At 42.7% G+C, this 22808-nt stretch overlaps 2 protein-coding genes across 2 annotated transcripts in view; one reads left to right on the plus strand and one right to left on the minus strand.

Moving 5' to 3' along the window:
• LOC124135588 (atrial natriuretic peptide receptor 1-like) overlaps positions 1-22808 on the minus strand; it is a 654598-nt gene that overhangs the window by 499021 nt on the left and 132769 nt on the right. The gene's annotated exons all lie outside the window — the stretch shown is intronic.
• Positions 18390-19748, plus strand: LOC124136803 (elastin-like). Its single transcript, XM_048388416.1, has one exon. The coding sequence runs from the start codon at positions 18390-18392 to the stop codon at positions 19746-19748; it is 1359 nt and encodes a 452-aa protein (XP_048244373.1).

Genomic DNA, 22808 nt, shown 5'->3' on the forward strand with positions numbered 1-22808 from the left:
ATTTTTGCTCCGTGATTGCTTTTTAACGCCGCACTCAACAATATTCCAGCTATATGACGGAGCTCTGTAAATAATCGAGACTGGGTCAGAGAACCCGGTGATCAGCATCATGAGCATCGATCTACGCATTTGGAAAACGATGACATGCATCAACCAAGTCAGCGACCCGGACCACCCGATCCCGTTACGACAAGCAAGGGTTGTGAAGATCAATTCTAACCCGGATCGTCACCGGTCATATGATACTCCGACGTGATTATATGTAAATGGTGTTCATCAATTTGTTTGTTGTTTTGCTCTGTTGTCGGTAATACCCCTGCTTCCTCACGGCGGCCTGTTTACAATCGAGCCTGGGCCAGGATCCCGTTTCACAAAGCGATCGTAGCGCTGAGCTCATCGTAACTACCATACTTTAATATAGGCTTACGACAGTCGTAGAGCTAAGATCGCTTTGTGGAACCGGACCCAGGTAACTAGTGGTGGTCATTATGAACAACGTTCCCCCGTTGTCGGGTTACAATCAACCAAGTCTCCGAACCTGACCACCCGATCCACAATATAGACGTCACGGATGATAAACAAAAAATCTAGAGTGCTGGGAACCTATTGTATTATGGCTTCTTAACGTGTGTAAAAGCACAAGTTTTGTTTCATGCCGCTGTGAACAGTATATAATTAACCGTTATGAAGTAAACTGCTTGAAGCTGGAGCGGTCACATTAATCCTAGTCTTAGAAGAGATCAGGTATGGTGCTGATCGCACAAACCAAGGATAATAATCAGGGCGAACCTGGGATTCGAAATCAGATGCACCCAGGATCCTGATATACCTACGGGGCGCATCTCTGCACAGCAAATCACGACGCTTTAGGCGACTTGGCATGTATGTAACTGCATATTGCGATAAAGCGTGTTCATAATGTCATTCTGATAATGTTTCCTATGTTAACGTCAGTTCCATGGCGTGTAAACACCATAAACATGTGAGAAAAGAGCCTTACCCTCCACATGTTTTGAAATTTCAATCCGTTGATACGTTTGTTAGATTATGAGTACACATATCAAGGCACTAACATATATGTGTAGATATTTGATAAATATTATGAACAAATGGGTTCATGAATAAGTCAGTTGTTTCTACTATTCTGTCGATCGAAGAAAAAACGAAACATGCTTCAATACAAACCAACGTCAATGAAAATGCTACATCAGCAGATAGTGGTTCAGAATATTGCAAGCATCTATTGTGTAACCTTGGCGCTAACCGTTTTCCCCAGCGTTCCCCCTTCCAGGGCTTGTCTCACATTATTACCATCTTCGACAGCATACAACTGACTGAATAGATTGCCCTGCCATGTCACCAAAGCTGAATCCAATAGAAGATGTTTGGGACTAGTTTTAGACCTAGATTTCAAACGTGGAGGACTCCTCACAATGCTGGGAACATGTTCCCGAGGAGCTCCTAGGCGCTTATACCTGACATGCGGTGATGATATAGGATCGTCTCGTCTCCTCTTGGGCTGTTGGGATTTGGATGGGTGAGGGGATTATTCAGACTTTCTGGTAATTGTTATTTTTTAGGATTCATTATGAGATTGAAACGTACTGCAGCCACGCATTTCAACCGCCATGCTTTGTGTTTTGGCGAATTCGTGTTGCATATAGATAGATGTTTTTGACTATTTGCTTCTGTTAGATAGAGGAGAGATACCAACGTTTACGGTTCGTCATGAACGTTAAATCATTATGGCACATGTAACTACATATATAACTACATTTAACTAATGAAATTGTGGATATTCTGTGAAGTACGAGTTAAAAAAATAGAATGGTTTTCTTAAATTAATACATACATTTCTTATGTCGCCTTATTTCCGTATTCCTCAGTGCCAAGAAGAATATGTTCTATTCAATGTTTCAAACACATGACACCTAAGCAAAAAACGGACTACTTTTAAATACCGGTTGTCTGCTCCCACTAAGCAGGAATAGACACATACAGTCGATCCACTCGTAAGTGTGTCAGTGTATGGATATGCAGGTGAACTGGAGATTAAGTGTAGTTTTACGCCGCATTATGTTATTCATTCCACAAACAAGAAAGACTGTCACATTGTCACATAAGGAATCAAACCCAGGTCATCGGCGTGACGAGCCAAACCCTTAACGATTACGCTAATTATAAGCCATACATGTATATGAGATATACAAATCTTTCATGTTCGATTTGGCTTACAAGAAACCTATAATGGTGGGTTGCCCTGATTATGTTTCTGGGTTTGTCAGCACCATACCCGTACACATATAAGACCCGAACTACTTTGGGCTACGGGGTTCGAACGTTTTTGTGTTACAGTGTCAATGGCATGGTTAAGAGGCTCCTGGTGTCTGAAGGGTACAATTATAAATATTAATAACATTAAACAATGAAAGGAAAGGGAGAAACTAGCTCGTGCTGAAATTAGATTCGCCGAGGTCGAAGATGGATAAAAACACCAATATTCATGAATGTCACTGTTTAAGTGTGAGTGGACAGATATTGTGTGTATTTCATCAATTATTATTGAATAAAGTGAACCATTGCTGTTTGTAGTTGTACCTTTGTATTCATCTAATCAATTAGAAGAGCTGTCAGGTGAATGAAAACAGATTATTCTATGTTATTTTATCTTCGGATTGTGGCTTTGGATTTGGTTGGTTCAACCCATATACTTATAAAATATAAGTATCACTTTTGCATGTAGAATAATGAAGACGATTTCAGCAACAACTCAGCAACAATGTCAGAAAGCCTCTTTGTTTGCAGTAGAAAACATTAGAGGCTCAAGAGAATAAAGTTTGTAATTGCACCAGTAGTGTTCTCTCTTAGCACACCCCACTATCTTCAACTAAATAGTCAACATTCGCTGATGCTGCTCGGTTATTACCAGTAACATTTGGAATGTCAAGACATGGAATGTTTGGGTTAATTGAAGTTCTGCATCACATCCCTTAAGGAGTTATTGTTTTGTTCTTGTGGAAATACTTTCTTTGCGTTCAATTATGTCGTTGTTTCTTGTTTAACGCTGCACTCATCTAATTTAGCTATTTCGCCGCGGCCTGTATGCAATCGCCTCTTGACCAGACAAACCAATGATTGATATTATGAGCAACGTTTCACGCCGTCGGGGTACGAATTCACGAATTTTCAACTAATTAACCGAGTCTAATTTCCGATCCATAAAATCGCCTCTTACGACCAGCATAAGTTGCTGGTGACTTAGTCTAACCACGAATCCCCATGGGGTAGCTGCTAAGTCAAGAATTTATTTTTTTTAAATAGGCCGTATGTCTGGCTTTGTACTGAATCAACAGTTATATAGTCGATACACAACTGGTTCGGAGATGGAACATGGCGAAGAGTCATGAAATGTATTCATTTTAGAGAGTGCGTGAGCTGGACTTTCCCCCAATATTACAGCAATATCAAGCTTGACTTAATGTCTCCTTACTGGGAATCGAACCCGGACATCAACGTGACGAACCAACATTTAAGCAGAAGGCTACCGCATTACCTCTTATTTGACGTAACATTAGGATAAAAACATCTTCAGTTATTTTATTTCATTATTATGAGAAAGACAACCCTGACTGCATAGCCTCTGACATACCCATGTGGCCAGAGAGTTGTCTTGCATACATTATATATAAAATAATTAGAAAAGACAACTGCATTGTAGAGGTTTTGACGTACTGCCACAAGTAGCGTGCCGTATTAGCGTGCTATCTACAATAGATTTACCAAAAACAGTTGTACATATCAAAGCAGACAAAACTGACGATATTGATAAACATTCCAAGTGCAGCAATACATACTATGGTGTGACATGAAACAAACTTGACACGCCCACAAAGTCTGTAGCCAATAAACGGAGAGTAGGATCAAAACAAAGTCCATAAGACCTGTCAATCAAGGCAAGGGGCGAGAAGAACTGCGACAGTCAGACTGTAACGAGCCGGAACAAATATGTCCGAGAGAAGGTGGTTGTTTCAAATGACATGGTCAGTTACCACTAACATTAGTTTCCTCAGAACTAGAAGACACCGTTGGAAAAATGTGGGTGAGAAATGAAACCCGATGACATGAAATTTGAGGAACCCAGGCGAACGATCCTGCACGTTTGCTGTCTCATTCCTTCTCGGCCTTCGTCTCAAAGGGTAGTTTGGACAATGATTATGCATGAATTTCGCTAAACGTCCCGTGCATGACGATACACGGGAGCAGAAAGGGAATTCCCTGGACTGTAATATTGGGATTCCCCGACATTCCGTAGTAACAAAAGAAGCCCGTTTCGGTGGGCGTGGCTTATTTTTTTCATCCATTGGGACATGAATGTAATAACACGTGACCAATTCATCTAATCAGAATGCAGGAATTACAATGAACCCAACAAACTTTTCAATATTTTTGGGTTAAAAAAATTCAGCTCCAACAGCCTTTGTAACAAGATCATGGATAAGTTATTATAGGTACTACGACTGTGTTATATCCGCCCCTCTCAGTGACGTTGAGATACACGACCTGCATTAGTAGATGTGATATTCTAAGTATTCCCTGTTTGACGTTTAAAAGTGACATATACGACATTCAGCTACATGTATCTGCAAGTTTAGCTGCCACACTCCAAGTAGAAACTTGCTTGTAAAAGGTATCGTCAAACACATTTGAATATTGCATTTTCTTAGACACTGTGGATCATATCCGAATTGTGTGCAGTTCGTTCTCATTGTCACAATTCAGGAGTGAGTGAGTGAGTTGGGTTTAACGCCGCTTTTAACAGTATTCCAGTTATATCACGGCGTGTCAGCTTCATGTGCGAGGAGAGCCCGAAGTGATGCAGGTCCGAGACGTTGACCTCTTCTCGATGAAACCCACGATCACGGTTATGGTGCTGACAAACATACAAACCAGGATTCAAACCCACAAAACAGAATATTCAATTCGTAAAAACATCTTAATTATTCACTAAAAGCTACAATACCCTTTCTATAATTACAAGAAATCCTTTGAAAGATTCGACTGTATTATAAGCTTGTTTTGGACCTGAAAATGTAGGATAAATTCGTCTTAAAATTTCAAGTTCTAATTTTCAGGTAAAAGTGTTTCAAATATTCAAATAATCATGTGAAATGTTGAAGACGACAAGACATGAAATGTCAACTATGTACTATGATTACACTAGTCCCTATTGTGTCTGGTCTCAGCTCAACTTCTTGTTCAAGCAATATTCCAGCAGCTCCAGCTCCGTTTGATGTCTGGGGCGGTCGGGTAGCCTAGTGGTTAAAGCGTTCGCTCGTCACGCCGAAGACCCGGGTTCGATTCACGACATGGGTACAATGTGTGAAGCCCATTTCTGGTGTCCCCCGTCGTGATATTGCTGGAATAGTGCTAAAAGCGGCGTAAAACCATACTCACACACATTCCGTTTGATGTCTGCATGTCACAGCTCTGTTTTTTCAGGCGAACAATTGACTTACCTCTGCATGTGTTTGTGATGGATGCAGGATATGAAAATGTCTACCTCCCCAATCCCTTTTGTTTTCAGTAAACAATAAGAGTTATACCTCCCTCCCTTTTATGAAGCCAACTTCCCATTCGAAGATAAAGGAGGCATGGCTTAGACTATCAACATACCTCCAGTACAGCTACGGTTTGCATGAAAGCTTCGTCTTCCCAAAGCCAACAACTTCGCGATGCGGACATCATTTCTACGAGCGATATAAAATCCAATAAATACTTATCCCTTCTTTATATGATATAATGACATTGCTTATTGTGCAATAACGCAGACAACGCAAGTGATAACATTATAATTTTAATGATCCAAATGAAATAAACAACTGAATCAAGCTTTTAAGAAGCATAAAAACACTAAAACAAACTGGCGCTCAATGGGTCTTAACGAAGCTTATTCTGTGTAATACAATAGCATGATGCAAAGAAAGCGATGAAATATGACTCATTAGGAAGTGTATGAACGACTTATAACCATTAGTTATAGTCCTTGAGTCTTTTTCAACTTTTAATCCTCTCAGCGGAGCAATAATCTGAGACCAGATGTCTTTATTATTGCAGTTTTCTGTATTTATTCTGTGTACTCTTCCTGTTATGGCTCCCTGGCGTAGCATGTAGTGTTACTTTCGTTGTGGATTGCCAGCAATGTATTATTATCCGTGGTGTTTACCAACAGAACATGTACATGTACCTACACGCATTCAACACGATCTGCTGATTATTAATTTTTTATCACCACGGTGAAAGTCAGTTATGATAATAATAATAATAATAATAATAATAATAATATGCAATTTATATTGCACATATTCCCACACCACACAGGGGCAAGCTCATAGCGCTATTATTACCCCGGTCGCTTTGCACTCAAGAATCATTCTCAGCTCCCTGGGGAGTATACAACCCAAGCTGCCTGTTAGGCGCTAGAAGGTTAACAACTCATCCTACCGGGTATCCATTCGCTGCTGGGTGAACAGAGGCCCATATTCGAACAAAGTCTCTTGTCAAAGGAGATGCCACATTTGTTATATATGCTTCAGTGTGGGGCAGGACCGAAGCTCTATAAAATCTCAGGAGCCAAGCTATCGAAACGCGGTCACCCGTCCAAGGACTCTCCGAGACCGACGTTGCTTAACTTCACCGTATATGTGACCTGTGCGCTGGGAACAGGACCACGTGCCAAATTAGACAGGATCCCGACTACTGTTATTTGCAAAGCCATTTCTCTGTACCTGTGAAACCGCCTCTGTGGTCTAGCGGATAGAGTATCTGCTCGGAGAGTGTTACTCTGTTGTTACTCTCGGCTGGGAGTATGCTGTGTCTGAGTAACGAATCCACGTTAAACTGCGACCTGGTGTCTCAGTGGACTAGGACCGCCTCCGTGGTCTAGTGGTAGAGCGTCCGCCCGGAGAGCGGAAGGTCCGGGGTTCGATCCCCGACAGCGACATACCAAAAGACGTTAAAAGATGGTACTTGTTGTTACCCTGTCTGGCGCTCGGCATCAAGGGGCTAAAACAAGGACTGGTCGGCTCGGAGTCAGTATACTGTGTCTGAGTGGGGTATTCATGTTACACTGCTGCATGGTATCTCAGTGAGCTAGCACTATAAATCGGCATCAGTCCGGACTGGTACAAGCAGCCACACACACACACACACACACGTACATGCACGTCGCTATATAAGTGCAATAATCTTGGACGCGACGTTAAACCCCATTTCACCTCACCTCACCTCAGTGGACTAGAACTATAAAACCGGTACAAGTCCGGAGTATTTCAAGCTGCCACGCAGATCGTGCATGCACGTCTCTATATCAGTGATAATCCCAAAGTTTAACCTCACCTTAAGGGATATAACTTAAAGGTACGTGACATAGTGGAATGACTATGAGTATCAAACCAGCGTGACCTTGGACCTTTTCGTCTAGTTGTTCCTTTACGCTTTTCCTTGTCCTTGACTCCTGGTGTCATTAATCCAAGTCTAAAATGACCGGATTGGGTTTTCTTGCCGTTCTTACGGTGTTATTGACGGACGATAACAGCAACGTCAATTCTTGACAGTATAAATTAACTCTGCTATTAGAGTTTTTATGCTCTGGTGAGAGGAATTGCTTTTTTGATGTTTTATAATTATTCAGCTTTAGAAATATTTCGTGCGTGCAACGCAGGAGTGATGAAGCATTGAACGTGATATGTTGTTTTTCGCCCTTGACAACACACGCGGTATCCTCACACTAAAGCTAAGGGATGAAAAGCATCTGTTTTTATATATTCGGATTTCCGTTTTCTCAGTCACTTCGTATGAACACAAATCATAAATCTCATCTGCCAGGTTGTATGGTGTCGGAAATATGTTATTGGTCTTACACGAAGATTCAGGACGCCTAGCCCGCCACACTCATTCTAGATTCTTGTAGCTACAGAACACTCACGACAGTGCTATTGACGATGCTGCTGTCACTACGGCCTCGTTACAAACGACTGCAGTCGTTGTCGAAAACGGGGCTATAAAAGTGGACGAGTCTCTAAAATGGTGATGCGCTGCCTTGTGGTAAAGAGTTGTTTCAAGCTGGGTTCGAGTGCCCAAATGAGTTGAATGTGTGAACCCCCTTTCCCCTCCCCTGGTGTGATATAAGGTAGGTCACTGCATATTCATTTTACGGCTCCTTAGAGTGAATGAGTGAGTACAGTTTTACGCCAATTTTAGTGCAAATACTACACATACTTGGGTGACCGTAAAAAGAATAGTGCATTTATTATCTACAAACAGATCGCCTCCGTGGTCTAGTGGTAGAGCTCGGAGAGCAGAAGGTCGGTGTTCGAAGCCAGGCCGCGTCATTACAAAACACGTCAAATGATGGTACTTGCTGTTACCCTGCCTAGCGCTCGGCATTAAGGAGCTAAAACAAGGACTGGTCGGCTCGGAGTCTGTGTCTGAAAGTGGTATTCATGCTGAACTGCGGCATGGTATCTCAGTGGGCCAGCACTATAAAATCGGCATCAGTCACACTCTGTCACACACATACACACACACTCACTCACACACACACTCACTCACACACATAAATCAGTATCAGTCCGGACTAGTATAAGAAGACACACACACACACACACACACACACACACACACACACACACACACACACACACACTATATGCAATAATCTTGAAAGCGACGTTAAACCCTATTTTAACCTCACCTCACCTCACCTATGAGTTTGTCTACAAAACACGTTCAACAATCTTTAAAATCCACGGACAAAAAACATTCTGGCGGTTGTAACCACAGCACATGAGTGGGCGTGTCACCTTGTAGAGTCGTTACCTGATGAAGTTACTGACAATTCAAGAGATGATTCTGCCGTGGACTCCCATATCTTTGCTTAAGAACTGATTGCTGATATTAAAGAAATGAAACTTGGCAGGTACCCAGGGTTTTCTGGCATATCTGCAGAGTTTGTATACTAATACACCTGTATGTTGTTTAGACAGGTTATTACATGTTATAATGATATTTAATATAGTGGTATATATCCACTGTGAATGGACGTAAGGTGTTATGTTGCCTATTTACAAGAAAGGGAAATCCAAATGACCAATTTAATTACTAACATTACTAGCAACCCATGCTTGCAGTAAAAGGCGAATATGCTTGTCGTAAGAGGCGACTAACGGGATCGGGTGGTCAGGCTCGCTGACTTGGTTGACGCATGTCAGTGTATCCCAATTGCGTGGATCGTTGCTCATGATGTCAATGAAAAGTAAAATTATTGTTTTTAGAAAGGGAGGGCAAGATTTCGCTTCAACAATAAAAACCTTGAAACTGTTTAAAATTATGATTATTTGGATGTCCACTTTTCATCATCTGGTCCCTGGTTTGCGCAGAAAAAGTCAACACTACACTCGTCGAAGGTTATTCAGATTTTAGTGTGTGTAAAGTTTCTCAATTCTCAGTTTTACCTGTAAATGTGTGATTTGAAATTTTCACTGCAAAAAAACTGACACTGACAATATTATTTTAATGAACTGAAGTATGAACATTTCATCCAAGACAAATGCCGTGATAAATGCCGTGAGTTTGTTTCAGTGTTAAAGAGGTTAACTTCACACTTGGTTACCAGATGGGACATATGGCTGTGTTCTCTGAAAGTATTTACGGTTTGTAAGAGTATCACGTATTGGGAACGGTTATTGTTCAGCATGGCGATTCTGGAACACAAAAGTTAAACTTTATATTTGCCAATGCAGCAGAGCAGAAAGAGGACATACATGTCGGGCCTTAAAAGTCATATACATCTCCAATGGGACGTTTTCACGATATACGTCTTTTCCATTGGACGGGAGGTCGGTCACGTGACCGCGAAATTGAGGTTCATAAGTATATGCACACACATTTATACGTTTTTCACGTGTGTTTTTTTGTTTGTTTTTTGTAAATTCATGAAATGACGTAAACACTGATGGACTATATCGACATTCCTGGATAATCCTGGCAATGCCCAGGAACAAATAAACACAAGAGCGTTGTTTCTGATCATTTCGACACTTCAGTCTTAAACTCAGCGTTTTTGCATACCTTTGAAAAAGTGACTCTATATCCGTGATCGAATATCCTAACTACGACCCATCTAGTGATAGAAAGAAGAAATTCACATCCAACCATCGACTCGATCCGTACCTGGTCTGACACTACAGTCAACAGCATTCTACATCAGTCTATTTACTTCAGTGTCCATTCGACACTTCGTTACAATCATCCTTGAATGCTCGGCCAGGTGACAGTGATGACTAACGCCCAATCAACATGGGTTCATTCACTACGCGTTCATGGTGTCGGCCACGCCAGAAACCTATGATTGTGGGTTCGAATCCCGGTGCGCCCCGATTATGTTTCTAGGTTTGTCAGCAAAGTCACCGAAGTTGTAAACGTCTGAGACCTGCATCGGCTTTCCTCCCACAATAATCTGACACGCCCTGATATAAATGGAATACTGTTAAAAGCGGCGTTAAACCCAACTCACTCACTCACTCACATACATAAATAGGGATATATAACGTTATAAGCTAGCTCCGACGTTCATACAGGACCTCACTCTATGACGGTTCATACTCCAGGGGAGTCACACATAGTGAAATCTAATTCTTAATTGTTTGGGAGAAATATGGTCAGAATATGGTTTTGAGCTTTTGGATGCTTTTTATAGAACTGCTTAAACAACGCCGCAAAGACACGCAATTGTAGACACGCAAATTTGATATATCGATATTGAATACTTTTCCAAATTATATTTCATGAACGACATTAAAAACGTTTCCATAAAGAAATATTATATCGTTCATGTACAGATAATGGTATTAATCGAAAGGCATTCTGATAGTTTAGATGTTCCAGTCATTACTTCTTGATTAAAGATGGAAGAATGTAAAATATTGAAAGAAAACAAGATGTCCACTTTGTATTAAAAAAAAACATATTTGAAACAAAATGACACTTTATTTGTGAATATCCATTTTATATAATCCTTACTTTGCCAAAAAAAAATTACGAACATCATACAAAAGAAAACATCTAGTCCTAACCCTGTTTTATTAAAACACAAAGCTAAATTTATTTGGTTCTCAAGAAAAGAGAGAAACGCGTGTACAGTAATATTCAATTATTACTTAATATGCTTTAAAAATTGAAACGTGTACAAAAATGGGCCGGTGGCCTCTTTACGAAATAAACAGATTGAATGAACAGCAGAGAAAGGGCATATCACTGCATATTCATTTACGGCGCCTTAGAGTGAGTGAATGAATAAATATGGTGGTACGCCGCGTTAAGCAATATTCCAGCAACATCACAACGAAGGAGGCTGACAGTGTATATTTCGAACTTAGAATAAACTATTACGAAGAAATGTCACAGCTGATGATAGATCTACATTGCAAGAAAGTGAGTGATTTGGGTTTAACGCCGTATTAACAGTATTCCAGTGATATATGTCAGCTTGATGTGTGTGGAAAGCCCGAAGAGATGCAGACCTTTACCGCTTTAGTGAAACCCACGATCATGGATATGATGCCGACAAACCTAGAAACATAATCGGGGCGAACCGGGATTCGAACTCGGAGGCTTCTTGCGTGTCCAAGGGACGCTACTCTGCACTCGAAATAACGGCGCCTCAGACGACTGGGCCTCTTGTCCCCCTTGCAATAATGTGGCCTTTCTCATTTTCAGGCTTCTGGTGTGTCCAAGGGACGCTACTCTGCACTCTAAATAACGGCGCCTCAGACGATTGGGCCTCTCGTCCCCCTTGCAATAATGTGACCTTTCTCATTTTCAGGCTTCTGGTGTGTCCAAGGGACGCTACTCTGCACTCGAAATAACGGCGCCTCAGACGACTGGGCCTCTCGTCCCCCTTGCAATAATGTGGCCTTTCTCATTTTCAGGCTTCTGGTGTGTCCAAGGGACGCTACTCTGCACTCTAAATAACGGCGCCTCAGACGACTGGGCCTCTCGTCCCCCTTGCAATAATGTGGCCTTTCTCATTTTCAGGCTTCTGGTGTGTCCAAGGGACGCTACTCTGCACTCGAAATAACGGCGCCTCAGACGACTGGGCCTCTCGTCCCCCTTGCAATAATGTGGCCTTTCTCATTTTCAGGCTTCTGGTGTGTCCAAGGGACGCTACTCTGCACTCGAAATAACGGCGCCTCAGACGACTGGGCCTCTCGTCCCCCTTGCAATAATGTGGCCTTTCTCATTTTCAGGCTTCTGGTGTGTCCAAGGGACGCTACTCTGCACACTAAATAACGGCGCCTCAGACGACTGGGCCTCTCGTCCCCCTTGCAATAATGTGGCCTTTCTCATTTTCAGGCTTCTGATGTGTCCAAGGGACGCTACTCTGCACTCTAAATAACGGCGCCTCAGACGACTGGGCCTCTCGTGCCCCTTGCAATAATGTGGCCTTTCTTATTTTCAGGCTTCTGGTGTGTCCAAGGGACGCTACTCTGCACACTAAATAACGGCGCCTCAGACGACTGGGCCTCTCCAGCCCCTTGCAAGAATGTGACCTTTCTCATATATCAACGTCTATTTGAATTGCACTAATACGAAATCGAATTCAATTTATGATAAAGGACAGTACTTATTAGATTAATTGTCTTCGTATGTGTAAAGTACTCATGTAAACTGTTGAATACAAGTATGTACATTCGAATTCACATGACATTTGGTTGACAGGTATTTCAACAATGATCCATCTATATTAGACGGTTGAAAGGTGTAATGTACGAAAAAATGACGATGATTGACGAACATCTAGATAAAAGTCGATAGTAATCACAAACCCTTCTTTTTCCAGTGATATCCAAGTGCACGTTCTAAAGCTTTACACACTTCTCTAAATTGGAACCGAAATCGGCAGAATGCAATTTTACTCCAGCCACGGCTCAATATAACTGTCCGTGCTCCAGCCAGAAGATACGTGCTGCTCACGTGTCTCGGGACATCATCGTGTGCACGGCGCCGAGCTAGCAGCATCATCTTTCTCATCTACCGGGTGCCTTTAAACTGTTGTGTGTCTCAAAAATAATCAAAGCCTCCATAGATGGGACGCAATTAAGATCGGCAGATGGCTATACAAAATTCAACCCAAGATCAACCAAAAACCATATTTGTACTCAAATGAAAGGAAAGTTAAAATAACCATCTCACGCCTGAGACTCGGTCACAAATAAAAATAAAATCATATCAATATACGAAAATAGAAATCATATCGATGCAAAAACAGAAATTCTGTGAATAATAAAAATCGCAATTAAAATGTGTACCCTTCTCACAAACATGAGTCCCGCAGAGGGACAAGTCGGTCGAAATTGCTAAGGCAGAAGGCGACCTCTTAAACACTTAAAACAACAACATCCCTTATTCGCCTTCGCCAGCGCGTCATCGACCAGTCTCCACTTGCTGTGGTTCTGCAGTAAGAGATCACCCCCCGAAAAAGCAAGGTAACAAGAGGCTGACTAATTCCCTCCTCTCCAAGATCCTGTTAGCTGTGTCTGAGGGGAACATTAAGATACATTCAGCCTGCAGGTGCAAGGCGTCGCCATCTTGTAGTGGGTGGTGATATGCACACGTACCCGAGCTCGTCGCGCCGCTAATGTAGCCAAGTGTCGGCAAGTACTTGTTGAAGGCAGCGCATATTACACAATTACCTATCACAGCTTACGGAAAGGGTAAAGTGTTCATATCGTTTAAATATGTCTTTCTTACGACCTTATTGCATTGCGTAAATGTGTTACGCCATGCAGACCGTAGGAGATCCGGGTACAATATTTAAGGCCTCGATAAAGTTTCAAAAGGTTTTACGGTAGACGTGTGGATGGCGCGTCCACATTCGACGCATCAGTGAGTGAGTGAGTTGGGTTTAACACCGCTTTTAACAGTATTCCAGTTATATCACGGTGTATTAGCTTAATGTGGGAGGAAAGCCCGAAGTGAAGCAGGTCTGAGACGTGTACCACTTCGGTGAAACCCACGAGCACGTATGGTGCTGACAAACCTAGAAACATAATCGGGGCGAACCGGGATTCGAACCCACAATCATAGGTTTCTGGCGTGTCCAAGGGACGCAACTCTGCACAGCGAATCGCGGCGCCTTAGACTAAACCCATGTTCATGATATAGTCGGAACAGTACAATGGATTTCGTATGGTTTTTTTGTTTTGTGTTTGTTGATTAACGCCTCCCAGCTACATGACGGCGGTCTGTAAATAATCGAGTATGGGCCAGGTAATCAGTGATTGACATCATCGACATCGATCCACGTATTTGGGATACGATGACATGCATCAACCGAGTCAACGAGCCTGACCACCGGATCCCGTTAGTCTTTCGACAAGCGTGGTCGCCTCTTACGACGAGCATTGGTTGTTGAAGATCTATTCTAACCCGGATCTTCACGGGTTATATTGATGGAAATGGTTTTGTCGTTGTTATTTTAATACCTTTTTAACCATGTGATCTCAAGCATGTGCTGTAAAGCCGAAGAAAACCTGGTTTTGCTGAAACACGTGCAGTTCAGTCGTTTTAACACCTTAATGTGCTGTTCAGAGCTGTGCCTTAACCCGACTCGCTCATTAGATTGCCGCTGTGAGCAAAATTCCCGCAATATCGCGGCGGAGGACACCAGAAATAGGCTTCATACATAGTACCCACGTGGGGACTCAAACCCGGGCCTTCGCATTGATGAGTGAACAAATTCATCATGATTTTAAATACGGTACATTCGACGGCTAGAACACATGTCCCCGTGTCATTGCCAAATGTTGCAGCAATAATGGATGCGACTGTATCGGGACTGCTGGGTTTGAATTGGCGTGCTGCAGGAATGTGTGAACTGACAAACGTCCTTGATTAATCTATCACATATCCCCACCCACATAAAGCCCGCTCACCACCCACACGCAGTTTCGCCCAGCATTGTTATTTCCATGTTACTTCAGGGGCGGTCGGGCAGCCTAGTGGTTAAAGCGTTCGCTCGTCACGCCGAAGACCCGGGTTCGATTCCCGACATGGGTACAATGTGTACATCCCATTTCTGATGTCCCCGCCGTTATATTGCAGGAATATTGCTAAAAATGGCGTAAAATCATACTCACTCACCCACGCACTCACTCCATGTTACTTCCGTGTCAAACTGTTGACAGTGTGACAATTGGTTTAAGATTTCCAAACAAATCGCATCTGTGTGACAATAATACTTTACTTTATACTTTTTTTTGCGTACCCCGTGGGGACTGCCTTCGTGGTCTAGTTGATAGAACGTCTTACCTGAGAGCCTCACGGTCGTTGGTTCGATCCCCGAGCCGCGTCATAAGAAATGAGGTAAAAAGTACAAGCAGCCACACACACACACGTGCATGCACGTTGCTTATATAGTGATGTAATCGTGACGTGAGCTTAAACTACATTTCACCCCACCATTTTGAGTGATCTTGACGTCCAAATTCATTGTCTCAGATCCAACGTGTTAAATTCTTCATTAATAATGTTTGATACTGACCTACATTATTATTCTATCAATAATCATCGTCATTATTCAGTCGTCACGCAGACAACAAGAGATAAAACGTCGCATTTTCCACTTCCATAAGTACTTGCATCTGGAATGAACCATTTCATACCCACATTGACTGTTTCTTGACATGTCTTGCACGTACATGGGCTAAACCACTGTTAGCATTCAGGTTTGTGTTTTAAGTAGCTTTGTCTATCACTTTTTATTATTTATAATAGTCGTCAATTTTTCCAGTTTCATGAAAGCATCCAATCAGTGTGACACAGGCATAAACAAAATGTTCTTCACAACTGTTAATCACATTGTCAACATACTCAGACCTATTGATGCTTGTTGGCTTTTGTTCATGAGTAAATATCATAAGAGGCAACTAACAGGATCGGGTGGTCAGGATCGCTGACTTGGTTGATGCATGTCATCGTCTCCCAAATACGTGGATCGATGCTCATGATGTCAATCACTGGAATGTCGTGGTCCAGACTTCATTATTTGCAGACTGCCGTCATATAGCTGGAATATTGCTGAGTGCGTCGTTAAACAACAAACAAACAAACAAACATGAGTACATATCAAACCTCAGATACATTATTAATTTTATTTTCCAGGGTCACATCAATCAACCGATTCGATTCGGTCGTTTGTTTCTGGTTTTCTGTTTATAAGCAGTTTTGTAAACTCTCAGCGACTGATCACATGGTGTACCACAATCCACGGCAGTTGCATCGCTCTTCTGTGTGTATCAATTGCATCATCAATATCAGTTGCATGTCGCGCAGAATCAACCTGCTGCTGTTCACCTGTCATGTATATTTCAACATGTGGGCGTGTTTATTTCAGCATGTCCGCATGGAGCCTGATACATACATGACACATCGGCAACACGTGTAACTGTTTTATCTTGTTGGTTTCTAATACCATCAAGTAGAGGCGTCCACTGTGTTTTGTATGTACACTGTTTACTTGGATACGGTGATTTAATACAAGAATCAGTTCGCCTAGATTATATGTTTGACTAACTCTAACTGCCGGGCAAAAGAAAGTTTACATTGAACATTCACACTTTACTCTGATTTACTGTGTATTGTGAATAATAGGTCAACTTTCAGTACCACGTTGATGTTCAAAGCACCATATTAGTTACATTTCGGTTTTGAACACTCAAAATTTATTTTATACCCTCTGGGAAATATACTTAAATGGCAATAGAATCGTGACCAACAATTCACGAAGAAATGAAGTGGCCTGGATGCTGACAGTTACAAACACACACACACACACACACACACACACACACACACACACACACACACACACACACACACACACACACTTCCCTCCGTTCGCGTTGCTCAGCTACATCTATGGGGAACAACTCACGAGACAATCCCCTCTCATACATAACGTCGTCCAATATACGTCAAAACGCTGACGTCATGAAAGAACAATGTTTTATCGCGAAATACACCACACTTCGTTCTTCATTGTTATTTGCGTTATATCTTATAGTTATTCATATATATTGTGTAGAGTGTCCAACAAGTTGACCATTTCTAAGCCCTTTTGCACAAATAAGGAACTGAGTTGATAAAATGGACACGAGAGGCGTATACGTACGAGTCGCCATTCGGTGGTGATCGTTCGGCTTGTCTCGGAATGAGACGAGTGGTCACGAATGAGGAAATCTGGCACTTTCCTCGCGGAAGTGTTGTTACATATTCTCCGGCCTTGAGGCTCACGGATAATAGTTATCAAAGAACTAGGGGCCACGTCTTCTAACTTAGTTGGGTACTGATGTTGACCTGCCCTTGATAGGTTTGCGATCCAGTTAGTGCTTTGTCAATGGTTTCAGTCGATGTGAAAAGTGAATTTGGACGAAAGATTTCTTGGGAAGATCGTATTAGAGGATTAATAGAATTGGATACTCTGCAATCGGGAATCGGTCGTGGAACGTTGTCAGTAACGCCTTTTACGTCATCGACTGAAATGATACCTCGACCATCATCATAACAACACATGTGATGCCAAGTGATTCTCATTTTGATTTGTTTGTTTGTTTGTTGTTTACCACCGCACTCAGCAATTGGGATACGATGACATGCATCACCCAAGTCAGCGAGCCTGACCACCCGATCACGTTAGTCGCCTCTTACGACAAGCATAGTCGCCTTTTACGACAAGCATGACTTGCTGAAGACCAATTCTACCCTGGATCTTTAATTTATGGGTAGGATACTCATTTTGATTTGAGCACTCTCATTTCATTATAATAAAATGTAAATACTACATCAAAATACCTTAAATAAGATAAATACACGGTTCTTTTTCGAAACACACCAGTTACGAAAAAAGATGATGCGATGTGAGGTGGTGTGAGATGAGGTTGGGTAGGTGAGGTGGTTTGGAGTGAGGTGACGTGAGGTAAGATACCATGTCGGAATTTAACATGATTAATCCTTGTTGTTCCCCCTCAATGGCGAGACCCAGGCAGGGTAACAACACGTCTCCTCCACAAGATGAGATAATCATGGTACCCGAGAGGTCAGGCTTCTACTTATCGAACGTTAATGTTCGATGGTAAGGGCAATGTTGTAGTCATGTAGTCAACAGTTGTTTGATGACGATTGCTGCACACATAGGTGACGTCACTGCTATCAGTCACATGTGATTGATAACGTAACTTATTGGTGGGTGATTTGGGCTACTTGAGTTAACACTGTTAACGGTGATATTGAACATATGTTAATCGAGTACGGTCAATCGGGAGAAAGCAGGAATGGTCAAACCGGGGGTGAAAGCGGGACCACTCAAACCGGGGGTGATAGCAGGAACAGTCAAACTGGGTGCGATGGCAGGAACAGTCAAACTGGGTGCGATGGCAGGAACAGTCAAACTGGGTGCGATAGCAGGAACAGTCAAACTGGGTGCGATGGCAGGAACAGTCAAACTGGGTGCGATAGCAGGAACAGTCAAACTGGGTGCGATGGCAGGAACAGTCAAACTGGGTGCGATGGCAGGAACAGTCAAACTGGGTGCGATAGCAGGAACAGTCAAACTGGGTGCGATGGCAGGAACAGTCAAACTGGGTGCGATGGCAGGAACAGTCAAACTGGGTGCGATGGCAGGAACAGTCAAACTGGGTGCGATAGCAGGAACAGTCAAACTGGGTGCGATGGCAGGAACAGTCAAACTGGGTGCGATGGCAGGAACAGTCAAACTGGGTGCGATGGCAGGAACAGTCAAACTGGGTGCGATGGCAGGAACAGTCAAACTGGGTGCGATGGCAGGAACAGTCAAACTGGGTGCGATGGCAGGAACAGTCAAACTGGGTGCGATAGCAGGAACAGTCAAACTGGGTGCGATGGCAGGAACAGTCAAACTGGGTGCGATGGCAGGAACAGTCAAACTGGGTGCGATGGCAGGAACAGTCAAACTGGTTGCGATGGCAGGAACAGTCAAACTGGGTGCGATAGCAGGAACAGTCAAACTGGGTGCGATGGCAGGAACAGTCAAACTGGGTGCGATGGCAGGAACAGTCAAACTGGGTGCGATAGCAGGAACAGTCAAACTGGGTGCGATGGCAGGAACAGTCAAACTGGTTGCGATGGCAGGAACAGTCAAACTGGGTGCGATGGCAGGAACAGTCAAACTGGTTGCGATAGCAGGAACAGTCAAACTGGGTGCGATGGCAGGAACAGTCAAACTGGGTGCGATAGCAGGAACAGTCAAACTGGGTGCGATGGCAGGAACAGTCAAACTGGGTGCGATGGCAGGAACAGTCAAACTGGGTGCGATAGCAGGAACAGTCAAACTGGGTGCGATGGCAGGAACAGTCAAAATGGGTGCGATAGCAGGAACAGTCAAACTGGGTGCGATAGCAGGAACAGTCAAACCGGGGATGATGGCAGGAACACTCAAATCGGGGGTGATAGCAGGAACAGTCAAACTGGGTGCGATAGCAGGGACAGTCAAACCGGGGATGATGGCAGGAACACTCAAATCGGGGGTGATAGCAGGAACAGTCAAACTGGGTGCGATAGCAGGGACAGTCAAACCGGTGATGATAGCAGGAACAGTCAAACCGGGGATGATAGCAGGAACAGTCAAACCGGGATGTGTGTGGGGGACGGGGTGACAGGTGATAGCGGGAAGCAAAGACGTAGGATTGTCTCATGCATCCTCAAAAATGGAACTGATATCAAGAAAAACATTAATTTCAGCCATCTTTCTCTATGCCCTTGGTACCTAACAAACGATAAACAACAATATGGATTGAGTGTTAATGAGCACTGCATCAAGCACATGCGCGAGAATAAGGAAAGTGACTGTATTCATCACGGATACCAAGAGAGGCTATCACACATTGAACCCATCTCGTGACACCAACATAGGTCTTAACGCTTTGACCACAAAGCGGGCGTAGGATAGCCCAGTGGGTAACGTGTCGACCAGTTTGCGACAGGTCCCTGATTCCATTCCCGCGTTCGGCACTTGGCGTTAGGCTCCGCCTGCGTGTTACTAAAAGATTAAAACGTACGTAAAACTACTACTCGCTTCTAAACTAAACTAAATTCCGTTCCTGCACTGCAGATCGTGATTAATCGGTTCAATTCCCGACATACCCAGCGCCACACGATAGCGCCCGACGCTATCCACTTTTCAGTTGAACTGACAAATCGCAGCTTCCAGTGCAAATCGGACATTTGAATGCACGTATGTGTCGTCTTAATCTAAAAACTGTGTTAACGATAGCATACTCTTGGAGCCAAATGTGTATTGAAAAATGTAAAAATCCTGTGTACTATGATCGTAGTTTTGATGCTGTCATTACGAACCGCGGCAGACGTGAGCTGAAGGTAAGCAGACGACAGACGGCGGTGACTGACCACACGTGTACGGTCTTTCGTGACAGGAATCGATCTGATCAAGGAGAGCTGGGTCTGAAGAAGCCGACGGTTGTAACGAGAGATATTGTAAGATAAATACACAATGAGGTAAAACCTGAGATGATTCATTTTTTTGTCCGACAGACGTGTAGATCAACGGACTTAGGAGAAGTCTATCTTCCCCGGAAGATCTCAGAAGCTTAGTGAAGGAAGACAACTTTGATATCAATGAGAACTTTACCACAACCATAGGATAAAGATACCTTAAGATTTTCTTCAATCTGTTGGAAAATTTAGAATGAGAATGCGTCATTGCAATATGAGAATATGTTCACGAAAAATGTTAATATGTTTTAATAAAAAACATGAAAATATTCCGAAATTGGACATGTGTAGGAAATATTTCTTTTTTGTATCTCGAAGTTAAGGTAAAAGCGACACGCGAATTTTCTTTAGTGAAGCGTACGTGTGGATAGGGGCAGCTTGCTCATCATTCAGGGAACTATATGTAAACTCGTAATTTATTGTCTTGTAACGTATATATTCAGGTAAGAAACCAAGAAATATCCGCGTTGTAGGCTTGGTGCTAAGAAGCCAATTGGAATAACCTGCTATCGGCAGCCTTCCTGTGCAGTTATCCCTGTCGCTCTGCATGTTTCAGTCGGATGATGTCAGTGACACCTCTATATTGATCCGGGAGCACGGGCTGCCCAGTCGTCTAAGGCGCCGCGATTCGCTGTGCAGAGTTGCGTCCCTTGGGCACGCCAGAGACCTATGATTGTGGGTTCGAATCCCGGTTCGCCCCGATTATGTTTCTAGGTTTGTCAGCACCATACCCGTGCTCGTGGGTTTCACCGAAGTGGTAAACGTCTGAGACCTGAATCACTTCGTGCTTTCATCCCACTTTAAGCTGACACGCTGTGACATAACTGGAATACTGTTAAAAGCGGCGTTAAACCCAACTTACTCACTCACTGCATGTAATGAGAACAAACATAAAACTTAAGGAAGATGTATCATTTCAAAACGCGTTAATGTAATACAGAAAGTAGCAAAGAAAAACATCTCAAACACATAAATCTTTGAACCTCAATTCCTTGAACCAAAACCTAGTTTCCTTTAAATGAACATGTGCGTTCAAATTTAAAGACCAGTCTATTTCTATACCCGTAGCCATCCAGGAGAGACACACCTGTCAAACTTGATCTCATCACGACAGAAACCTATCTTTATAATGCATGCATTCTTCTTTAACGAACTCATCCTAAGAAACGGCTCATCCCCTGGACTCGCGAAGCCCACAGAATGTCGCCATCAACGTCAAAAATTGATGTATGGTATAAAAGAAACCTGGATAGTTGAAAACCTTAAAGTCTCAAGAACGCGGTTTTGCGTTTTACAGACGTCATATAGAGTAGTTAGAGGATGTATTCAAATGTTTTTCCCTTGAGTCTGAGAATGTGACTCTTTTGAGTATATGTTCATCCAGAGTTTCCCAAAGCCCTTAGAAAAAAGGGAGATGGTATTTTATAAACTGTGAGTGGTGACTAAGACATTCAGGGTATAAATCCACTTTTTCCTGAAAGAGAAATGGGATTTAATAGTTGTGAAAAAACTTTTGATTAATACGCTAGCGAAATCATTTCTTTGACTTTTATGAGTTAAATTGATATGAAGAAAAGATTTGTGAAGATATAGGTCAAGATAAATAGTATGCACATATTTGCCAAAAGTTTGCGCAGGTAGTCCATTCGTCAAAAGCGCCGAGTTTCACTGTACAGAGTTGCGTCCCCTAGCTACGTCGGGAACTGATGACTAGGCCCCGGTTCTGATCCCAGATTTGCTCTAATTGTGATCGGTAACAAGATAAACTAAATTATAACTAAATCGTTGTACAAAACTGCGTTAACACAACTAATCACACAAAAATAACAGGTTGTAAAGAAGGCCTCACAGACAAACACAAGGCACATGAACATCAACTTCTGTAGTCTTTTACACATCATGTCGAGGGAAATTCTTGCAATGGTCTCCTTACCCATACCGGTAAAATGGTGTAGTTGAATTTCATAAATCACCCTATCAACGTCAAAACAAAGAAACACTGATGTAAAGCTTAGTTAAGTCCATCGAAGACACGCTCTATGTGATGTTGATAGTTTCCCCATTATTAGATCGGAATAAGACAGTACATTAGGTGCATTAGATTAGATTAGTTGTCTCGAAAAGTGTTCGAATTATCCGAAGTTCGACACATCCGATTTGAACATATTACCATATGAGGTAAAGAAGCACCTGGTCCATACCCC

The sequence above is a fragment of the Haliotis rufescens genome, unplaced genomic scaffold (assembly GCF_023055435.1).
Source record: "Haliotis rufescens isolate VD_foot unplaced genomic scaffold, xgHalRufe1.0.p SCAF_70, whole genome shotgun sequence".
Taxonomy (NCBI): domain Eukaryota; kingdom Metazoa; phylum Mollusca; class Gastropoda; order Lepetellida; family Haliotidae; genus Haliotis; species Haliotis rufescens.